Here is a 25,227-nt window from a genome sequence, read left to right as displayed (position 1 = left end):
AGAGTTATTTAAATTTTTTTTTGGTGGTTAAGAGGTAAGTCAAATTGACCAACCTTGTATAGAGTTATGGTAGAGAAAATAACAGAGAAGTTATAAATTTTTACTGAAAACAAATATTTGAAATGTATTTAGGAGGTTTTAGAGGTAAATCAAATACAATTTGAGATTTTTGAGATGAAGAAAAGTATTTTTAATTGTAACATGAAAATCACTTTGTATGCAGACTAGTAAAAAAATACTCAATATATTCATGGACAAGTCTTTTTTAGTTTATTAAAAATACTTCACTAAAAAAAATGATTTTTTGTATGTGAAAGACTTATAATGTTTACTTAAAGTCTGCCAAATATTAAAAGTTAGTAGTATTAAAACTATAAAGACTTTAAATGAGTACAAAGAGGTCACATGGTCAGTTAAATCGACCATGCCTGTGTTGAAAGATTTATACTTAATTTTTGTGTCACTGCAGCAACATGTACTGATCATGTAACTACCCTCTACCAATCATACTGCACCACCTATACTAACACAGGTAGCTCCCTCTACCATTGTAACAAAATCATCACTTTCTCAATTAGCACTACAGTATTTAGACATGTGTTTACTTTGTTTTTCATGTGAATCCTGCTCGTTCATGTGGTACCTTGCTATGTAATATTTTCAATATTTCATTTACCTTAGTTATCGACCATTTCTTACATTATTTTATAAATCAAGGTTGATTTATGAATTTGAATATTACTCTGGTGGATGAAGAAGTTTCTGCCAATATGGACAAGGGTAATATCACTAGCCCCCAGTATAGCACATTGATGATGTCTGTTGAGGTGGTTTAAGCTTTAATCCGCAGGGAGTTGGATGCTTTAGTTAGTTCTTTTGTTCATTCTCCTTTTCCCCATGAACACACTTCTGGGGAAGTTTTTCTTCGGGGTGAGGACAATTTGACTCTTGTTTTTTTGGATCTGGCTTTTTACAGCTAGTCATATAATGCTGACAGTCAGGACAGTTTCCCAACCATGCCTTTCCTACAATTTATTGATCAGGTATGTCAAATTTTACATGTTTTGCCTTTAGCCCTTGATTCTTCTTTATTGGGTGATGATTCTTGTCCTTATTATTATTTTTTCCTCTCTGACCCAACATTCTTGCTTATGCTCAACGTTTTGCTGATCAATTAGAGTTGGTTGTGGATATGTGCTATCCCCCTTGGCTGTTGGACCAGAATTCATTTGCTCACCAATGTGTCTTGAATCCCTATTTGGATTCACAATATTCGGATCCTCTCTTTCCTTCCTGGAGCTCAAATCCTGATGCATTGATTCATTTTAATCGGTCCCAGTTTTCTAGGATTTGCCTTACTTTGACCACCCTTTTTACATGTTATTTCCTCATTACAATTGTTATCTCAAGCCTTCCACCAGTCTCCTGATCAATTCCTAACAGATTGCAGGACCCTCCTGTGGCCTAACATGGCTCATTTGTTGGCTTCAGGGCTGTCTCTCACCACCATGATCTTATAATGGTTGGAGACAGCTTTAATGGGTAATGAAGCAAAATTTTAATATAAGTTTAACAGCAAGTGTACAACATTTCGACAAGGTTTTGTCATCATCAGAAGTTTTTCTTCATTACCCATTTACCGGTAAGTTGTGGTGTGCGTGAATCAGTTTTATGTAGATAAAAATAAAGATCGTCAGTAATTAAATTATCTTTTTTCATTTGTAATAATGTTATGTTTAGTTGTTTTTCATGTGTGTTTGTTGGGTTGTTTGGGATGGCTTTGAATTTCTTTTTATCGAAAAGGATGTTGTTCATTTTGTCGATGTATTCTGAGTTGTTCATGATTACAGTGGTGTTGCCTTTATCAGCTTTTAGAATTTAATGTTAGTGTCTTTTTTCAGATTAAAAATGGATCTGATCTCCTTACTTGTGAGGTTACTTTTCAGTTTATGGGATGGGTTGACTATATTAATAGTCTAGTTCGAGAATTCTTTAAAAAAGTTATTTAAAACCTTGTCGAAATGTTGTACATTTGCTGTTATGTTAAACTTATATTAAAGTTTTTCTTCATTAACCAATCAAGCCATCTCCAGCCATTATTAGTCTCAAAGTGGGTTCCTCATCATCTAACCATGATCTTATGTTATTGGGATTTGCTGGGCCATGATGCATTACTTGAAGGAGTATGTCTCACCCTTTCTTCTTAGAAGAATCTTCCTCAAGCCCTGTTTCTTCATGAAACAGTCTTTGGAGTCCATGGTCAATGTGGAGAGGCTACATTCCTCTTTGTTCTCCCTGGCCTCTCCTTTGTCTTGTCCTGTTGTTGCTACCCAATCTTCACCTGTTAGGGTTCTCCATGCCCCTTCTTCCTCTTATTGTCCCTTATCCTACTCGAGGCATACCCTTCATTACACTCATTTTTCCCATTCCTACAAGGGTCAGCATTATTGGTGATGGGATGCCTTTTCAAGGGCAGGTGATTGCCAGGTTACAATGGTTTTCCACTGTATGGAAACTCTGTACTCTAAATTCATGGGTTTTATGGGTTCTTTCAGAGGATCTTTGCCTTCAGTTCCAGTCCCCTCCCCCCTATCGTCTGTCCAATTTTCCTTTCCTCCTTCTCAGGATCATGCCTTATCCAATCATATAGCAGATTCGGTTCGAGACCTTTTTCACAAAGGAGCTATTGAACTGGTTTTGTCAATTTTTCAGGATTTTACTCCCATCTGTTTGTTGTTCCCCAATATACGGGATATTGGAGACTCATCATTGATCTGTCCTGGCTGAATACCTTTCTGGAAACACCCAGATTCACCATGCAGTCCTACCTCTCCCTTTGGTGGGTTTTTCTCAAGTCTTTGGATGACCAAATTTGACTCCTTATCTGTTCTGTCATATTATCCATTCTTTTGCACGTAATATTCACTCATTGGGTCCTCGAATTCATCATTACATTGAGGACTGGCTACTATTCTCCTCTTTTTAGGCTCAGTCTGTCACTCACAACCGTTTCCTTCATTGGGAGTCTGTTCAGGTGTGGGTTTCTCATCAAGTTGGAGAAGTCTTTCCTAACCCTCATACAATACCTTATTCATTTGGGGGTTCTCTTCAATTCTCATTGCAGTTGTGCCCAGCCTTCTCCAGTGGTCCATTGAAGAAACTACTTTCTATACCAACCTTCTGGACTTTTTGGTGGTTCATTGGGCTCTCAATCATTTCCTCCCATTCTTGAGGGGGAGGAGTTATGGTTCCACTATCATCACCAAACAACAGGTAACCAAGTCCAAGTTCTGTACTGGGCCCATGATCTTGGTGTGTCGTGTTCCTGGGATTATGAATCTGGTTGCAGGCTGCCTGTCCTATACCAACCAAGTTCTTCTTACAGAGTGGTCCCTTCATCCTCAAGTTTTTCAGTGGGTGTGTTTTTGCCAAGAAACATCACATATAGATGCATTTGCCACTCACTGGAATGCCAAACTTCCTTCATTTGATCTCCTGTACTACACCCCTCAGCTCTGTGGGTGGATGCATTCAGTCAGGATTGGAAGGGACTTCAACTGTATGCTTACCCTCCAATCAGACTCATTTTCAGAGTAGTTCCCTCATCCAGACCACTCCTTTCTGTGTAATGCTCGTTGCTTTGTATTTGCCTGCTCAGTCATGGTTTCCTCTGCTCTGGACTTACTCGAGTAACAGCCCTTGCCCTTACCTCAATCCAGGTTGCTTCTCCTACAACCTCAACTGACATGTTTCATCCCAACTTCACCAAACTCCATACATGGCTTTTGTCCAGTCCATTGCCTCCACTCAGGGACTCACCTCTCATATAGCATCTTTGCTTACCCATACCAATCGACCTTCAACTTTGTCTGTGTATCAGAGACATTGGTCTACCTTGAGACAGTAGCCAATTCACCATGACTTCCATCCTTCTATTCCTCATCTGTCCCAGTTCTTTACCTGGTTATTTGATCAGGATTTGTCCATGTCCACTGTTTCTAGTTATCAGGCTGTCCTGTCCAACACCTTCCATTTCTCCTGTTTTCATAAATCCTTGTTGTCCCCTATTATTTCCCTCCTTTTCCATTGCTTTTGTCTTTTTTTGTATGTGGACAACTCCTACTACTTTCCTCACACATTATTTCCATGACCTAACTGTGTCTTTCTCGCTTAAGTATCGTCTTCTGCCTGTGGTGATTCTCCACCTGTCTCTTTACCTTTGATTTAGATAAGACATATTATATCTTTTTTTTTTTGCATTTGTCTTTTGAAGTTGCTTTACATTGTATTTCAGGATTCCACCTAGTGGCAAGTGTTACCTGGTCAGGGACACTGGGGTTTTTATCTTAGCACTAACTCTGCATATCTTTTTAATGCTCCAGTGATTTATCTCTATCTATATATCACTTTTTTCTAATCAATAAATATATTTTTATATAATGTCGACCATCACTCATGGACTTCATGAGTAAGCAGATAGGGATTTTGCCCATCCCTACTGACCCATGATTCTTACAATCAGGATCTTTCTGTTATTCAAAATAGGGTATGCAATGCATATTCCCCTCCTCTGTCTCCTAGTAGAGCAAGGGGGTCCTTTCCTTTCCATTTCCCAGTTGCTGATGTGGTGGACCATGGGGGTTTCCTCACAAGTGGGATTTGTACAGTAATTAAAACTTCCTAGTCATATGTACCCACTCTATGAAAAAAGAGCTATCGTCATTATGCTTCACATTATGCACTATCATAATATTCTCAATCTGAGGCACTTAGCTCAGATGTTTTATTTTGCCCGGGTTGACCACACTTGTTGATCATGACATACATTATTAATGCAAGATTCTTCCACTGGATGTTTTCTGCCCAGATGGACTGCACTTGCTATACTCAATAACCACAAGGCACTTCTCCCAGATGTTCTTGCCTGGGCTGATCACATTTTGTTCACACTATTATATTTTTTTTTGCAAGGCACTTCCACTAAACGTTTTCTGCCCAGATGGACCACACTTGCCATACTCAATACTAACACAAGGCACTTCCCCTGGATGTTTTTTGCCTGGGTGACTGCCCTGCACTTCCCCTGGATTTTTCTGCTTGGGTGGACTGCACTTGTTATTCTCTCAATACTTTTCATATATGATATATAACCCACATTCTTATGCAAGGTGCTTCCACTGGATGTTTTCTGCTTGGATGGACCACACTTGTCATGCTACCACTTATCAATCGGCACTTCCATGGATGTTTTTTTACCTGGGTGAACCACACTTGTTGATCTCTCATTTTGTTACAATCACAATATAACATGATCAATATTATGCAAGGAGCTTCCACTGGATGTATTTTGCCCAGCATACTGCACTTGTTGATCTTATAAGCTTATGCAAGGTGCTTGTATTGTTGTTTTTGCCCTTAGACTCCATTTGGCATAATTCTTTGTATACCAAGGCACTTCTCCTGGATATTTTCTGCCCAGGTGGACCTCACTTGGTCTATTCATATACTTTTATAGTCCTTTAGCCCTAGCCATGTTTTCTTCTCAGTTCCACCCTATATGTCTTCTTTTCTTCTTTACTGGGCAAAAAAGAATACTTGTTCCAGAAATAGTGCTATATCCCACAAGTGTGCCCCCTATTTTAATTGTGACACACCTGTTCTTTACAGGTGATTTTTCTCTGCTTGTTTGATTGTTTTTTTCACATTTACTGGCCCCTCCACCTTTGCAATGTTGGATTCTAGCTTTGGGTGAGAGGAGATAACACTGTTTCAGAAAGTAACATTTTCTAATGCTGAAAATATATTTCTGACAGGAACTTATTTCTTCTCACCCACTTCCCGCCCTTCCTTTCCACTGATTTGCCAGCACTTCTGGCTGAAATATGCCAATTCTCGAAAATGAGGGTTGTGCTGCAATGGTAGAGAGAGCTATCTGTGCTAGTATAGGTGGCACAGTATGGGGGAAGATAGTCATACTTGGCATTTTCAAGGTTCCTTTTTGCAATATTTGTTGTGAAGTGAAACTCTCCAGAAATGAAGATTTTTGGCAGCTTCATTGGCATTTTTTTAATATGGGCCTGGAATCATTCGTCTATCTTCAAAAATGTGTACTAGAGCTTTAATCTATTGATTCACCTTGTACAAGTCCATATCATGCTCTTGTAAGTCCAAACTCAATTTCTATAATTCTTGGAGAGCATCACAAATCAATCCTAGATCTAATAGAAATTCTGTGTTTGTAAATTTTTTTCTATAAGCCGTCATATTTTTTGTCTTTTTCTAGATCATGCTTTGCTTCTTCAAAATGTTGCTCTAAAAAGTTCAATCTCCAGCAAGTTCATGCATCCTTTTAGTTCTCTGCTATTTTCAGGCGACTTGTTATACAAGACATAAAGTTTATCAATAAAACTGTTGATCCCTGAGACTGATTTTACACAGTCACCAACCGACAGTTCTATTCTGTAATTAGCAGTGCCACCAATTACAGAAGGAAATTTGTCTTTCATCAGTTTCTTAACTCCACTTTTACTCCCCAACATCACAGCTGTTTTGATTCTTTACTCAATTGTCTTCAGTCTTATGGAATAAATGAAGATTACCTGAAAAGTTATTTACTTTGTGTGGCATGTGATGGTGAATTCCTTTTGTAGTAACATTTTCAAGTTCATTCAAGTCCAAAAAATAAATTTACCAATGAGTTCATTTTATTATCCAAGATACAGATTGAAACGTACACTATTAAGGTAGATTTTTTTATTCAAAGAAGTTGACTTGTTGATTATCAAGGAAATTCTACTTTTCTGTGTAGTAACTATATTAATTAGTATTTTTTTCATTTCATCATTAATGTGATTCACGGTGTTAATATATGCGTTCATTGACTGAAGGATACGGCCCATGTCAGTTCCATCTAGTCCTTGTAAATCTATTTCAGATTCATAATTATGAAATGATTGTTTTTTTGTATTTTTTGCTACCTTATATGCTATGCGAAAAATTCTTGTGATAATCGCTTTTTTGCAAGATAATGCTTTCAAACACACATTTTCAATGGTCTCTTTCTCAGCTTCACCAACAGTTTTACTGCAGCTTTATGTCCCATGCTTTCCTTGTGATCAAAAAGTTTTTTCCTCAAAGACAGGAGCTGTTGCTGTCGACTTTCAACAAAATAAGCTATTTCATTGTTGACCCATTCTTTAGAAACTTTCATTCCTGTCTTCATTTCTACTCCAAATGTTCCAATTTTATGGTAAGGTGTACAACCAAGTTTCATATTTCGAGTATTAAGTCAATTGTACTTCCTGCAAAAATTATTTTTTTGATCAGCAGTCCAGCAGCTAGGCCAGTCATTGTCAGATAGCTTGTGGACACCTGATGGACCAGGAACAAAAACTGTCACTGATGCCATTCATTCCAGTTATTGGGTCACTTACTCACTTATTCTAGCTTTTTTATTTACAGAAGATGAAAAGAAACTTGTAATTCATTTAACTTTTACGTTAAGGCGTTTTCTCAAGACGCAAAAAAATTATATACACTCCTGGACACAATAAAATCAAATCACAGTAGAAGAGAAATGCACACCCGCTCAAATTGGCATCACACTCTCAACTGACCATGTCAGACCAAAACGACTTATTCTCAAGACTCGTGTCTTTTTATCTTGGCTCAGAAGATGATTGTGCGACTTTGTGACTTATTTTATTTGAACAAATGTACAGTCCAGACCTGCATACCAGTCAACTCGGCTTGTGGTCACCTGTTTCCCAATCCCAAGCAGTCTCTTTTAACTCAGTATTGCATCCACCCAGGCTGTCTCTCACCTGCTGCTGCCCAATTAAAACCTGTCAGTCAAAGTAAGGCCACTACCATACATCGACTGATAGCCGCCACATCTTGTAGGTGTTAAAACCAGGTGACCATTGATGTTCTCTATTAATGGCATGCTAATCCTACCTGATGCTTCACACCTCATGCTGCACTGATACAATCAAATAAACAGTATGTTTTCACACTCCTTTAAACTATGTCATTTGTAACACTTCTAGTATGGTGTCTCTTCGAACTTCTTGTGAACAAAAGATTTGTTTAAAGGGGAAAATTCATACCTTCATTTACGTTACTCTTTTCAAATTTTGTTACCATTCCCTCCATTTTGCAATATGAAAAATGGTGCCAATACACTGGTGTACCAGTGCATACCATCTCAAAAAATTCCCTACCATGGTTATACAACAGATAACAGATATAATGAGTTTATGGCCAAAAATTATCATTAACAGCGTACACAAGTGAGGAAAAAATTATTCTTGTCTTTATAAGTAAATTAGCTATACTAATGGCCAGATTGATTTTTAGTTTTTCTCTGAATGGAAGTTATGATTTTTATTGTATATTCTCCAAGGAGTAGTTTAACATAGAATTTCACATTCCATGCTTTTCAAGGCTTTGCATTTAGCTCTTATCATTTCATAGCGACTAATTTTTCTCTTGATATTAGGAGATTTAACTGCAGAAGAGGAGGTTTTACAGTGGCTCATTCTCCAAAAGGCTGAAGACACTATTGAAACTGTCAATAGAGACATGTTAGAGAACTTGATTGAGGAAAAACAGTATCTTGCTGTTTTTTTCTGTAAGTCTACTTTTTTTCCCTTTCATGCCTGTAATTTTTTATCTAGTTTTCGACATTTTCTAACTTTTGTCTTTGGTCTTAAAATCACTTTCTTTTTTTTTCTGTGTTCTGTTTTGCAATTTAAATAGCTTTTCTCGTCTATACTTGCCATGTCTTTTTAATTTATACTCCTACATAAAAGTTTTATTCTATGGGAAAATATTTACTTTATAAATCCAACTGTAACGTGCCTACTAATAGGAATGTAAAAAATACTTAACAGTCTGTTCATGAAGAATTTAACCAACCTCTTTTTAGGATATTTAAACAAAAAGTTTAAGAACCTTCTTTAATTAAAGGTCTTTACTAAGGTAATTAAGTTAATTGTGAAAATCCTTGTCTTTTTTGGGGCAGAATGTTCCCTTTGGATATGCATAGACTCTTCTGATGTTATGTTTTCTTATTGTCAACAGCAACATTTAAAGCAGATATACCTTCTGGTTTGTGAATCATAGGTTTGTACCAGTGAGGATTGTTTTATTTTACACTGTTGTTGTAAGTTGTTTTTTTCTTGTCTTTGATGATATAGTCAGTAATACTATGAAGTGTAACTTTTTGCAAAATAGGCTAGTTTTATGTGTAATTGGTATAAATAATATTAATAGTAATAGTTAGGAATTTAATTGCTTTAGGTGAGTATCAATACTAGTCTCTGCAAAAGTTTAGGTTTTTGAGCTAGCTGGAAATATGGAGTAAGTGTCTTGTCATGATGTGTGGACTTACGAACTCAAATATGTTTTCAGAAACAACAGAAGCCACAAGAAAAATATATTCCTTTCTATTTGGCTTTTTAGTCTGTTTATTCCTTTTCTAGACAAGCAACACTGCAGGGCATGTGATCAAGCTCTTGAAGAACTAGAAAACATTGATGATGACACTGATCTCTTTGGTATTCAGATGGTAAAAATTTGTGATACAGGGCTTGCAAAACGATATGGGATTAAAACTTATCCTGCTCTTGTTTACTTCAGGAATGGAAATCCTCTTGTATTTGATGGTAAGCTTTGTTCTTTTATAAGAAACATAAATTTATTTTTATCATTTGAAAGATTTCCTTTGGAAAGTTTATTTTAACAATATTAGGTAATTTAATATTCATGATTTTATAAAACTCATGGACTCAAAAACATCAATTCAATCCACAAATACAAAAAAACTATAACCCAAGCACTTTTAAAAAGTAGGTTTTTCTTCATCAGGAACAAACTGGAACTTGTCTGATTTGTTCTGATGAAGAAATGTCCAACTTTTGAAAACATATAGGTTATATGATTTCATATTTTTGTCAGGTAATTTGATATCATACCTTCAGGAATTGAATTTGCATATGAGGTAATTTATATGCTATTGATGTCACTATACTCTATTTGTTTAAAAAATAAAAATAGGCTATTTGTTTATTCATACTAATGTAAGTTAATATTAGGAATATCATTTGTATTATTAAGTCATGTAAAATATATTACATTGGATATTTCATGGCAATACTATGTTACTTTTGTAAACTAAAGCATATTAATATTAAAAGTAACATTTTGCATTTCATAATAAAATATAATACCTTTGTTATTCAAAACTTATATATTTTGTAATTAAGCAGCATATGATAAGAGTAAATATTTTACTCTTTCTTCTTTGGATCCCTAAAAGCAAGTTTTGTGTATCCCATAGAATATGTACCAAGAAAGAAAGAGTTATCCACCAAGTCATAGTATTTTATAGCTTTTTTATGTTGAAATGAAAAATCAAACAGTATAGCCTTTGTTTATTCACTACACAATTTTCTGATAAAAATATATGTCTTGAGTATTATCCATACATGTAAAATATAAAATATTACTTTTACAATACAGGAACTTCAAAGCTTACTGTTTGCAGCAAGGCAAAATACATTTTTGATATGAATTGATGACTTTAGAAGGAACAGTCATGGTTTTTATAATAATAGGACCACAGCAATTATAATTTGAAGGTGGACAATTTGTTATAATTGATATGATGTAATAAATTTCAACTACTAATGTTTATCACTTTTTTGTTTTAACACCAGCTTCTTTTAATATTTTCAACTCACTTTTTGAAATGGACAAATCAAACAGCATACATTTAAAATATTTCATCATTGAAGTTTTTATAAATTATCACAAGTAATTTTTAAAAAGTAACAGTCATGACATGCAACATAAAAGTTAAGTTATGCATTTTGATTTACTTAAGTTAAAACTACATTACTTTCTCAATCATTCTGTTTTTTCTGTTTATCAAGCAACTTGTATCTAAAATATTTGAGCACTGAAGTCTTTGTAAGTTATTGCAAAACATTTTAACAGTAAGTAACCATCATGCAGCATGAAAGCTAGTTTGTGCTTATTGATTTCATTATGTGATAACTACATTAATTTCTTGATTATTCACCTTTTTTAAGTTCTGATTCAGGATTGAAAGCCTCTGTTACCCTCTGTATTTAAAGCTTATTAACAATTTCAGAAATCAAAACTTCATACATGAAAATTTACTTGTGTCTAATGGATTATTTACATTATCATGAAATAACTGTTATTTTAAGAAAATACACTAGATAGTTAAGTTACACAAGTGGTAATAACACAGACCTGTGAATTTAAACTTCATTAAAGTTGTTTTGGTTTTAATAACAGATTTTCCATAATTCAGCTATGCAGATTTTGAAAATAATATTCCTCTTTTTATCACATAAGGATTTTTTTACAAATCGGGATAAAAAATTTTTTTACTTAGATCAAATTATTATTTCGTTTACCACAATGAAAATGTTTTATTGTTATGTTTGTTAACGAAAATACAAACAAACTGAAAAAAGGGAAGAACATTGATGTCAAACAAACATGCATCTTCATTCATCCTGATTTTTTTTGTGAAATCTACATCTTTTAGTTTCAAAACTACATTTTTTGGTCTTTCTTTTATGTATTGAGTTATAATGTTTTGTGCAAAATTTGTACGTGATGGAGAAAAATGGATATCATTTTCGGATTCAGCATACAGGAATTACTGTAGAACATGTAAAAATTTCAAGACAATAAAACCATTGCAGGCTTGTGTAATTGAAATATTTAACTTAAAAATCAGTTATTATTCTGTTGTTTAAGAATATTATTTTTGTTTACATCTCTTGATACTTGTTTTTTGAAGAAATAAAAACTTGAATTAGATTGAACTTTTCAGTTTGTTTTGGTCAGCAGTAATGATTTTTTTTTACATTCTCTTATATTACTTAAAAAAAACTGAACTTTTTGCAGGTGACATGAAGAATGAAGAAATGGTTTTAGAATGGCTTACTGATGATGAAAACAGAGAATTGGTTGATGAGATTGAAGCTGTTAATGCTAGAATGTTAGACAAACTCATAGAAGACTCTCCATTCTTGGCTGTGTTTTTCTGTAAGTTATATAAAGTATATATATATATATTCAAACTTATATCATTTCAGTATTACTGTCAACAACCTTGCTATTTGTCTATTTTTACCTTTATAAGACTGTGTTTTTAATCAATTGAATTTATAACACTTTTTTGGTTGTTTTAGACTTGGGTTAATATTATTTTCCTTTCACTTCTATTTGAAGAACATCTTTATTGTTATTGCATTTTTTTTCCAAAATGGTCGTACCTCCTCTCATACAAAGCTATCTCGATCCTTGTATGCCCTCTAAGCATTGCTGAAAACATTTCTACAATCAGTGCACCAGTCTTTATACCTCATAAGGTTCACACCATTTCAAAATATGTACATATGTGATTACTCTCCACCAATAGTATTGCACCATCTATATTGGCACAGCTATCTCTCTCTGCTATTCCCACACAGTCCTCGCTTTCTCGATTGGTATGGTATTGTTTAGACATGAGTTTTTTTCACATGTGGCTACCATTTAAGAACGTGCTTTTTTGCCATTTCAATATTTTTTTTCAACAAATTTTTTTTTTGCATTTATTTCTTGTAACTGAATTACAAGAAAATGTAGCATGACTGTGTGTCTGATATAAGAAATAACTTCCCAGGAATTGGGTTCGATTTTATCTGCTGTGGAGGTGCAGGCCTTAATTCACAGGGAGCTTGATTCATATATTTGGCCAGCAATTTCTTTTCCTTTTATGTGACAATGTTTCTGAATATAATCAATTAGTAGACACTTCAGACTCTTTTTTTTTTCTGGCACCTTCCATCAATTGCTCTGCCACCACATCATTCACTTTGGTGAAGAATTCTTCTTTTTCCCAGGAGACTTGTGGTAAGTTTTTCAACGTGTACCTTTCACACATGGTTGATATACCTGTGATAGAGGTGGTTCAGATGCCCTTTGTGTGTCTTTGCACGGGAAAATTATGTATTTCATGTCATTGGTACTTGGACTTTGGTAAGTTAGATATTTATGTGTCGTTTGTCATCTAAGTTACTTTAGATAAGTTGTAAGTTAGATGTTGATTATTACTTTATATTTTTGGTAAATTTGATCATTTTGCATGTTCATTAATATGTACTTCATAGACTTGGCAAAATTCATGGTTTTGTTAGTTCTTTATTAATAAGAACTTCACCTAGGTATGTTTAGATTGTGTGTAAGTTACATATCATTACTACTAGTACCATATAATTCATTATTCTATTTTGATAATTTTTTTTTCATCATTATTAACTATGTGCCTTAGCCTAATTTTCATCAGGTAGTATTCAATTATATGTCCTTTGTCATCTAGGTTATTTTCAATGACTGGCAACTTAGATATTGATCATTAATGTGTTTTCTATTTGACATTTATCAGTCCTTTGTTAACTGGGTACATTTTCAGTAATTTGTACGTTACATATCATTACTACTGGTAATATCTAATTCATTGTTCTATCTGAATATTTTTTTTGCAAGTGTTAACTATATGCTTTATCATACTCATTTTTTGTCAGTGTGGGACTTGAAATTTTTGCTTTGTTACATCACTGATGTGTTCGTTTCTTTCCTGTTCATAGGACAGAGCTGGGCTTTGGCTCCTTTTCTTATGTTCATTATCCTAGAAACCATTTTCTCCTCGTAATCTACAATTCATGTTCTTTCCTGCAGTGCCCACTTCGTTGATATTAATTTATTGTTCTAAGTCAAGTTTACCAGTTCAGGGCCCCCCACTTTTCAGCCTAACTTCGGCTCTTTAAGTGTTTTGCTTGACATTTTCACTCACTGAGTCTTTGCACTCTTCCTTCTAGGGATGACTGCTCCTGCTTGCTTTTTCATGTTTATAGTCCAGCAACCACACTCCTCAGTCAGGCACAGCCTTCTTCTCTTCATCTTCAGGTTGGGAATGAGCAGTTCACAATATTATAGTTCAAGATGTTTGACCTCTGGTTCTCATTCCCGTGAGTCAGACTCGTATAAGTTCCATTCAGTGGACACTCCTTGATCAGTGGAACTTCTCAAATCCCTGGCTTGGTGGTTAGACAGAGTCCGGACCATGGAGAGAGTGCTGCTTACTCCACCTCATCCGGATTTACATCTGTTCACATACTCATCTTTAGTGGATTGGGGTTCTTACTTCTACTCCCAAGAAACTTCTGGTCTCTGGATAATCAGGGAGTTTTCTCTCCATATCACATTCCTCAAGCTTTGGTGGTTATGGTACATTCCGACATCTCTACAGTGGTTACTTATATAATTCAGCCAGGGGGTACCAATACCAGGTCTCTGTGCTTTCAGATCCTGGATAAACTTTCTGGGCCCACAATCATCACATTGTGCTCTTCATTTGCCTTTTTCCTGGCTTTCTGACTCTGGTAGTGGATTGATTATCTTCTCCTGACATGATTCTCCTCAAGGAGTGGTCCCTCATTAGACAAATGTCACCACTCTCTGTTTTCATGCATGGCCTTTGTCTGATCCATTGTCTCAGTCCAGGTACTGACTTCACATGTTGCATATTTCCTTTCCTGATTCATTAGACCTTCTTCCATATCTATTTACCACAGACAATAGTATACCTTCCAACTTTGGTATTTTCGCTGTGGATTATGTCCTTCCCACCCTTCCATCCCTCATCTTTCCCTATTATTCATCCGACTGTTTGATGGAGACTTGTCCACTTCAACCATGTCTAGCTCTCAGGCAGCCTTATTGACCTCCTTCCATTTCTCCAGTTTTCATCTGGTTTTGTCTTCCACTGTCCTTTCCCTCCTTTTCCATTCCTTTGAATTGCCTATTGGGTTCTAAGTGTTGTACTTTATGCCTTTGTCTTCCTGTTCCATCTACCTTTTCTCCCTTGGGACCTATTTCCTCCTCCTCTTTGCTTGTGGTCATCTTCATTCAGATATTTATGCCTTTAATGTTACCCATATCCTCTAGCATTTCTCCTATGTCATCCTCTATCCCAACCGCTCCTTCCTTCCTTGGACCTACGCTGCCAGTTTAAGTGGTTTGGCTTTCCCACCTGTTTTCTCACCTTTCATTTCCATTCTGATCCCAATTGGCTTCCTTGTCTGGTTTACTCCTTAAGGAGATATGTGATATGTACTACTTCTTTTTGGGGTTCAAGTTCCCGACCTTTTATTCCCTGGAACCCTCCATTTCCCATGCTCTGTCTCCTGTCATGCTTATTGGTTGGGTTCATTTACTCCTTCGGCTGGAATATTTGGATTTATCCAAGGAAGGTCACCATCTCCACAACATTCTTCTCATCAGATTCGTCACATCACTATGTCCTTGGTTGCACCACTTTGATGCCCTTTGTAAGAGATAGTTCAGGCTGGAATGTGGACTGCTTTTGATACCTTTGTCATTCATTATCTTCATCACCTGGCTGTATCTTCCTGTACTAGATATCATCAACTTCTTATGGTCATTCTACACACGTCAGTTTGCCTTTAACTGAGGTAATTCTAATCACTTCCATTCTTTTATGTTTTCTTTTCAGCTTCACCAGTCATAACATCTACATTACGAATCCCACCTTGTAGCAGGTGTTGCCTGGTCAGGTATATTTTGCCTTAAACCCACACTAGTTTAGAGTAACTATATAATGCTCACTGTAGAGATGGGGTGGTTTTGTAAGTCCACTGGCTGCTTATCCAGTGGTATATGTAGAAATGTACTAGATATCAATCAATTTCAACCTATGACAGACCATCACTCATGGTAAAGCAGAAGGGGGTTTCTGCCTATCCCTGCCAACCCTTTGATTGCATAAATCGGGGTTGGTCTGCTTTTCAAAATAGGGAATTGCAGGTACCCATTGCACAGTGTCTGGTGTGATGTTCCCCCGAACTCCGCACCACATCCCCCCCCCCTTTTTTTCTTCTAGTGGAGCACTGGAGTCCTTACCAATCACTGGGAAGGTGGACTATGGAGGCTTCCTCCTGAGTAAGTTCCGATATTTATTTTACAATACTCATGTATATCCCCTCAGTGAAAAGCTGGTGAAGCTGTTAAACTACTTCTAGACAAAGTAACTTCATCAATTGATAATGCATTTCCCCTAGATGTTTTTGCCTGGACGGACCACACTAGACAAAATAACTTAATCAATTTATAATTTGTTTGCCATGGATGTGGACTACACTGGACAAATTGATTTACTCAATTTTAATGTATTTCCTCCAGATTCTTTTGCCTTGGTTGACTGTATTAGGCACAATAACTTAATCTATTAATGGTGCATTACCCCTGGATGTTTTTTGCCTAGATGGACTGCACTAGACAAAATAACTTCATCCTCTTTTATCTACATTTCCCCTGGATGTTTTTGCCCAAGTGAGTTGCACTAGTCAATATCACTTTGTCTATTGATAAATACAAATAAAATCCTACTTGAATTCCCCCTGGATGTTTTTGCTCAGGTAGACTGCACTAGTCTTGATCACTTCATCAATTTATAAAAACAAATAACCCTTTTGGAGTTTTCTCTGAATGTTTTTGCCCAGGTGGACCTCACTAGATGAAATACCTTAATCCTTTGATAACAACAAACATGCTACTTGCATTTCCCCTTGATGCTTTTTGCCCAGGTGGACCACACTAGACAAAATAACTTAATTTTGAGTGGTCACTTTCCAATTGGTCTGATATTGGCCTTAATGGCCCCTTCACCTTTGCAGTATGGAATTCTAGCTTTGTGTGAGTCGAGGTGAGACCGTTTTGGAAGTTAACATTTTGTTACACTGAAAATGTATGTCCAATAGTACTCACCTCCTCTCACACACTTTCCACCCTTCTTCCCCACTGGCGGTGTTTTTATGCTAATACCTGCCAATTCTTGAAAGTGAGGATTTGAGTGGTAATAGCAGAGGGAGGTAGCTGAGCCAGAATAGATGCACAATACTATTGGTGGAGAGTAGTCACATGATATGTACATGTTCTGAAATGGAACAAAACTCATGAGGTATAAATACTGGTGCACTGATTGCAAAAAACAAGGATCGAGATAGCTTTGTGTGACAGGAGGTAAGTACCAATTGGAAATACGTTTTCAGTGTAAGAAAATGTCAACTTGTTGTTGTTGTTGAGATGAAAAAATCTCAGGTTTAACATTTTCCGTATAGTATAACATAAGTGTCATCCATGTTTTGCTCATTTTCCTTTTTTAAATTTAAAGGATCTTATGTTTTCATTAAAAAGGTTTTCATTATCTTAGTACCATATGCTTTATCCAGATGAGAATGATTGCGATGAATGTCAGCGAGCACTGCAAGAACTGGAGAATATTGATGATGAAGCTGATCTCTTTGGCATTGATTTTGTTAAGATTAATGATGCAGAAGCAGCAGCCAAGTGGAATATACTTCATATTCCTACTTTAGCATACTTCAGGAAAAAAGTACCTTTGTTCTATGATGGTATGAAAACTTTTTCTATGTTAAAAATTTAATAAGACAGCTATTTCAGTAATAAAACTGTGATTATATCACACTATACATTCTCTAATGAGTCATTATATCTACATTTCATACTTACATTGATTTTACAACCTCAATTTTCATAAAGCATTATGTGGTTACTGTTAAGAATGAATATTCTCATGATTCATAGTATCTTGATCAGCACACTTTCACATGATGAAGCAAGCACTGAATGTCATTGCTGCACAATTTTGACTGATACTGTTATCTAAAAAGTGACTTTATTAATTAATAATGAACAGATATTTGATGAATAATTTTCATATAATAATTATCAGTCAATATAAGGTAGATTAATTCATTAATTGGATACAAAATATAAACCTTAAATTATGTAGGGTATAATAATCTTGTTTATTAACTTAATAAAAGAGAGTATTAGAATATCAGACAATTGTTAAAAACGTTCTGATTTGTCTATACACATGAAACCAATTCAATGAAAATTATTTTGTTTTAGTGAAGCTTATTGCAAGGGTAGGTTGTGCTGGATTTAAACTTTTGTGGACTGAACTTGCCTGAACTGTAAGAGCAGATGATGTTTCACACACTGTGGTGAGACTTAAGACCTGAACACATAAGTCAAAATGTAATCTACTCATACACTCCTGATAGATGATTAAAGATCAGACTTCAAACGTTAACTGCCCTTACATCACCATAATAATTTTGTAACTATATATATATCAAAAGTGTTACAGGATGTAGTATCTGATAATTTTAGTAAATATACCATTTTTTGTAGTATTTTGAGAGTTTTCAAGAACCATTTCAATATATTATGTAATTATTATTAAACTTTACTCAGCTATTTGTCTTATGAAAATACTTAATACTTAAATCTTTACATTATCATTATTTATTAACTGTTTTGTGTCATTGTTAAGTACCTGTTTTTACACAAAATGTAATTTTCTTTGTCAAGATCTCTCTTTTTTTTTTGACTTATTATAATGATAATGATGCAACAGCAGTTGTAATGTAAAAATATTGTAGCTGTTTTGCACTAACTTAACTTGGTACTGTAGTATTTAGCAAGTTCTAAGTTTAGCATCATACATAACAGGGCTGCTAATAAATATTTTCTCTTAGTAGGATATGTCTGACCATGTTACCATTTTGATAACACAATTTTAATTGGTCAGGCAAAAAATATAGATTTACTAAATTTGGCCATACGTGTCAGTTTTAATTATCTAAGATAGAAATTGCAATTCCTTTATTTTGTTGTTATCATGATCAGTGAACATTGTTCAGAAGTCTAGCACATAGCTGCATATCAAATTTCAAAATTTAAATAAAAATTATAAGCCTTTGATTCAACTATTTTAAAGTCAGAATTATTTTTGAAATTATATTTTGTCAATTTTTAATATTTATTTAGTGTAATTTGTAAGGAAAAGTGAAAAAATGTTCCAACCTTAATGTCTGTTCATCTCTGGGTAGTCTTGCTTGTAAACAAGTCATTTATCAATTTTTACAATTTTTCTGCCTGTCTCAAAATATAGGGTTATATATGCTAAGAAACTATCATCCCTCAAGGAAATAATTATTCTTGTCATATTTCTCATGTGATTTTCTTTCTCTTTCTTTATTATTCTTATTAATTTATTACAAGCTTAGTTCCCATCCTTTTATAATATCACAGCAGTTGGAGTGAACACTTACTAATGATTGAATAGAGCATATGTAATCTTTATGTACACATGGAGTAAATAAAGTGATTTGAGTAATAACTTTTGGCTTTTGGGGAAAGTTAGTGTACAGAAGAACAAAGTAACCTAAATTGGAAACTTAAAAGATTTAGAAACAAACTATTTCATAGTTTCTTTAGACGTTTGTTGTTGTTTTTTTTGGCATATACTGTCTCAAAATAACATGTTTGAATGCTTACTTTAGAATAGCTTTGGTAAGGAATTTTTCAAATTTTCATGATTAGACAGAAACTTTGAACAAACTTTGTACTTGATGAACTTAGGCTTTGGTTAGACACACTCAAATTTTGACAGATAATATCTGCCTATTATATGCAGCATTGTACATAATCATAAAGAATAATATTTAGGTGCAAGTTTTTGCCTGGTGTTCCCAATTATTTTGACACAAATTATATTTTTCATTTTAATATTTATATTTTATAAGGTGACCTTCAAGATGAAGACAGAATTCTGCAGTGGTTGACAAGTCAGGATGTGTTTGAGATCAAGGATGAAATTGAAGAGGTTAACAGGAAAATGTTAGAAAAGCTGCTAGAGGAAAATGATTTTGTGGCTGTTTATTTCTGTAAGGAGAATTTTAAGCCAATCAAATTCTCTAACCCATTGTATTTGTTTCTAAACTTGTCATTAAAAAATAGCATTAAGGAATAAGACATTCTGAATGATCCATATAAAACATTACATTGCATTAACAAGCAAAGCTGAGCCTAACTCTTTCATGCTTCTTATTGTAGTGTACAAGTAACTTAGTTCATCTGCATAATTTTACTTATTTCAATATAGTCATTTCAACCCTGTTATATTTAAATACACAAAAAGCTTCATTTATCATGATATTAGTTTAAGTATATTGTGACATTTTTGTTTTTGTGGCTAATTGATCCATATATTTGATTATTTGAAAAACTTCTCTTAGATTAATAAATATGTCTGTCCTTTTTGGTTATACAGATATATGTAGCTTTGACCCTTGTAGGGAAACGTTTGATGAGCATGAGAATATTTCAACCTTTCCCAATCCATTGGGTTACTCAGGTCACCCTGAGGGCATACTTCCTATTGAACTTTAAAAATTTAAGTAAGATATATAATTCTAATTCTATTTGAACTCAAAAACTTTATAGAATTGGTATTTTAGCATTATATAATGCTTATTTAGTTTATTCAACACATGTTGAAATGTTTATTTGTGTCATCTCTCTAGGTGTCTGAACTGTTAATATCAGACACCTAGATTATTTAAATATTTTTTTTGCTGACTTCATTGTTTTTTCATTAGCTTAACATTTATGTATCTATGCCATTTGTGTGTTCATCTGTAAATTTATTAGTTGAACTCATATTTATTATAATGCCCTTGGAGTTTTGGAGAACTCTGAATTGTTCTTAATTTGGAAAGCACTTTAGCCTTAAGGTAACAACTTTCTGAAAAATAATATTGTAATTTGTTAATCTGTAGCCAAGAATACAGAGGGTTGAATACATTATGTTAAAATTATTTTGAACATGCAATTGAGGAAGTCAGGTGACAACTACAGCTAATTTAAAGACATGGGGAAACAACATGTATCAAAACTATATTTTGACATTGCTGTTTTGTGTGTAGTGTGGTTGCACCAAACATTTTCCACTTTTGTAAAGGGTATACTACAGCCATTTCTGTTTCAAAATATTCATGCTGTCAAATCATAAACATGTGTTCAGATTGGGGATTTAGATTTTCTTTGGAAGAAAAATCCCTTGTACTTAATGGCAGTGGAGAATAGGAATATGGATCAACTTAGGGTATCAGAACCATGCAGCAAAGAGACCTACAACAAATCATAACCCAGTAAAATGTGATGTCTTATAACATGGTAATCTACAAACAAAAAGTTCAGTGATAGAAATCATCCACAGGCAACAGTATGCAACATAATAAAAAACGATGTCTATCTGTAAAAGTGACACAGGTCACATGTACATAAGTTGCTTCCACAACATATTTGTTCAACTGTCATGTACTTCAAGCAGCTGGATAATTGAATGTTCATTCTACTCCATGAGAAGACTAGATAGGTTAGTGGAAAGGATGTAGGGGAAGGGGTGTGCTTCAGATGTGACAGCATTATGATGGAGCCTTTTAAAATGGAAACTGTGTTGAAGGGCTATTGTCAAAATGCAGTCATTGGATAGAAAATAATCAGATGTGGTGACATGGACTGTAATGACATGGTGAGGCTCCAAGATTGTTTTAGTATAACGTGCTCAATCTCTGTACAATATTTCTGTGTGGATATTAGTCATACATTCATAAGTAAGAAGTTAGACTAAATATGGCCAATGATAATGAACCAACTTGAAAAGAAAATGTTTAAATATTTCCTTAACATTCAGATGAATATTTTTCATTATTGATAATGTTTTTGCATTATGTCATTTGGAAAGTTACAGGAATATTCTTCTACAACAAGACATCAAGTAAGGATATTTATGTTTGGCAAGAACAATAAGCTAGTTGTGTGATGACAGACAAGTCAGATAACATAAATCATTTTTTTTATTGAATATATAATTTAGTTTATTGCATTTAATCAACAGCCACAAACACAAGATCTTCTTATTTATAGAAAACAAACTAATTATTAGATATGAATTAATCCCAAACACCTGGTAATGGTAAGATTGTCACCATTATGAAATGTAAAGTCATTGATCACATATAGATCTTTGTAAGACTAGTCATGTTTGTATGATTTATAGCAGAAAGTCAGCTGCTTCAATCAGCAAAATGAAGTATTTAAGAATATCAAACAAGTTAAAACTGTTCGATATATAAAATGAAACTTTGTAATGCACAAAAAATAAATCGTAAAAAGTAAGACAAAAATTTCAAAAACTTTACAACTTTACAAAAAATTGTACACATACTAAATAAAATTTTACAAACTTTTCACATAAAACTAAACATTAATTAATTTGTATCAAGTTTCATGCACATTTAATATTTTCACTGTGAGAATGTGAAAGAGTGTTGGCTACATCTGACACCCCTACTGTCCTTAAAGAGTTACTATCATTGTAACATGAAAGTGTGTACAACTTTTACACAGTTGGCATAATATTACAAAGACCTCAGTTTCTCAGCTAGATACAGTTTCAACAGCCAAAACATATGCTATGCTATTATATATGATGTTCATATCAGAGATTTGTTTAGAGCACTGGTAATAAGAATATGATATTCAGTTTTGTATCAGGTAGCCCTTATATTGACTTTTGAGAAAAATCAGTGAATGTGCCAGCCACTCAGCTAGCTATGTTATCGTAGAAAACAAACTATAACTACTAGATATAAGCTGACCTTTAATTTTATAAAACTGTTTATAATAATAGTAATAAAACACATGTTGATTTTATAAACTTCCTGACTAATCATGTCTTCACTTTAATTTTTTGTCAAGATATTCAGGTACACTAACGTCCAACAGGTAGGTATCCGGTATCCACAAAACACAGCAGTTTAGGTTAGTTAAAAAAGAGAATGAACTGAATATTGTCAACAAAGGAAAAGAAGCAAGCATAAGTGAATAAAAAAATACAAATTTTCTTTCATACAACAATAACACTTGACTACTGAGGTCTTTAAAAATGGTTTAAAGTACATGAGAGACAATCTGCAGTTAGTTTCTAAAACAGTTAGGAAGCACAACTGCATTAGATGAAGGCTTATCACACTGCTAGATCAAAACAATACTTTCTATTTCTAAGTTACCTATATCAACAATCATCCCTATTATACATTCCAAACACATTTTTACTCCTCCCCTTGAATTGAATGTAACTTCACTCCAGAAATAAGGAAGAACAATAAAAAACATGAAGTTACATACATACATGAAATATTGATAAATGTCTAAGGAGGTGGCAAAAGACTATCAATGTCCTCTATAGAATGTCACATTTCAATGGTGATCTCCTGGAGAGTTAGTCTAACCCTATGCAAAAATATAGTGTTATTAACTGCAAAACACTGTGACACTTCAAGATGTGCATCATTATTGAATTCTGCATCAACCTCAGCAGCTAGATGTGGGCTGGAATGTTATCAGTAAGTCTTGCCAGCCTGATCACAGTACAAAAATGTAGCTTAATAATTTAGTCTTTAATATTCAGGTACACTGACATTCAACACGTATCTAGGGCCATGTTTCATGGTCCAAAGGTTCATCTGTTAGCCAGGAATTTGAAGATAGTACTAAACATTTGAAGGTTCATCAGATAGTATTTAAGTACAGTCAGAAGTTTTTTAATAAAAACCCTTTGACATCATTAAGTAGTAATTACAAATGTCACTCACATGGAAAATTCGATCTTTTGATTTTTATAATGACCTTTGCTTAGAGCAGACCATGCTAATGAAGCACAGTGAGTACGTTTAGCAGCTGCGTTGCTTCGATAACACATACTGTGAATGCCTAGTGTACATGACGTAAGAGAAGTGTTATGGTAGAATAAGTATGAAACATAAAATATATACTAACACAAATAATATTAGTATTTAATTAATCAACTGTTTTATGTTAAAAAGACTGTGGCTGTCAATCTTCTTAGAACTGTGACTGTGTAATAAAGATTTGGTTTGCTTAAGTTGGCTATAATTTTTTAACTGACTGCAATGAGGCACTCCTTAAATGCAAGCTTACTGTAATTACTGTGTAATTATGGGAGTATCACGCACAGCATCAATAATGCACATTTTCAACTATATGTTTCATTTTATTTATATGGATTCCTATGAAATAAGAAATTTTCAATCAAACATAAAATTGTAGTTATGATGATGTTATCAGTAAATTATGCAAGTTAGTACTACCAAAAGTTCAAACCTTTGTTCACTAATGTGTTCCAAATCTTCAAAAGTCAAAAGCTACCCTTCATTACAGCCCTACAAGTATTTGTAATTCATGACAAAAAAAAAAAACCAGAATAAATTAAATAGGGACATTGTAGTAAAGAAGCAAGCAAATGAATGAAGAAAAATAGAAGTCTTTATTTTTCTGGCAATGTATCTAACAATTGGGGTCTTCAACAACTGCAAAGTACAATATAAACAGTGTACATTTGTCTGCTGAAGCCTGTCTACACAAGACAAAAATAAGCAAGATGAATGGTATATTGCAAAGCTAAGTCAAAATAAAAAATTCTAGTACAATATCCACAGTCATATTCACATGAATTGATATATTTATAATTTAATTAATATCTAGTAGATCTTCCTTTCGTTTCGTGGAGTTCGTTGATCCTTTGGGGCATCATGAGAATCATCTCGTCAATTTTAGATTGTGGGATTTTTGCCCACTCTTGCTTCAAAACTTGGAGTAGATCGCTTCTCGAAGTTGGATTTTTTGGTTGTTTTTTGACTTGCCGGTCGAGTATGGCCCAGAGGTTTTCGATGGGGTTCATGTCAGGAGATTGGCTCGGCTAGGGCAACTTCTGGATACCATTTTCTTCCTGCCACTTTTGAGTGTTTCTAGAGGTGTGACATGGTACTCCATCTTCCTGGAACGACGTTGTGTTCTTGTCCACGAAACCTGAGGAATAAAGTGGCAAGAGTCCTTCCTCCAATATTTCGATGTATTTTGCAAAATTTATGTTGCCAATGCACTCCACTAAGCTCGATCTCCCACCAACCCAAACAGCTTCCCAAACCATCACGCTGAAACCACCATGCTTCACAGTTGGCTGCAATCTGTTGAGCCAAAACTCTTGGTGAGGCATTTTCCAAACCCATATCCTTCCACTGTCCGAAAATTGAGCAAATCTTGATTCGTCTGAGAACAATACGGTTTCCCAAAAATCCAGAGGCTTGATGATCATATCACTTGCCCACTTCTTTCGTCTGATAACCCAATCTGTGGAGAATCCGTTGAACAGATTTTGGG

General features: G+C 34.4%; 1 protein-coding gene across 1 annotated transcript in view; it reads left to right on the top strand.

Moving 5' to 3' along the window:
* Nucleotides 1-25,227, top strand: part of LOC106457322 — a 168,395-nt gene that overhangs the window by 137,884 nt on the left and 5,284 nt on the right. Inside the window, exons 33-37 of the mRNA XM_022383191.1 lie at nucleotides 8,501-8,632; nucleotides 9,486-9,668; nucleotides 11,950-12,090; nucleotides 17,340-17,522; nucleotides 19,728-19,868. Of these exons, the coding sequence (XP_022238899.1) occupies nucleotides 8,501-8,632; nucleotides 9,486-9,668; nucleotides 11,950-12,090; nucleotides 17,340-17,522; nucleotides 19,728-19,868 (780 nt within the window). The remainder of the gene's footprint in view (nucleotides 1-8,500; nucleotides 8,633-9,485; nucleotides 9,669-11,949; nucleotides 12,091-17,339; nucleotides 17,523-19,727; nucleotides 19,869-25,227) is intronic.

The sequence above is a fragment of the Limulus polyphemus genome, unplaced genomic scaffold (genome assembly GCF_000517525.1).
Source record: "Limulus polyphemus unplaced genomic scaffold, Limulus_polyphemus-2.1.2 Scaffold316, whole genome shotgun sequence".
Taxonomy (NCBI): domain Eukaryota; kingdom Metazoa; phylum Arthropoda; class Merostomata; order Xiphosura; family Limulidae; genus Limulus; species Limulus polyphemus.
Note: the sequence above shows the minus strand (reverse complement) of the source record. Positions and strands in the feature narration are given on the sequence as shown.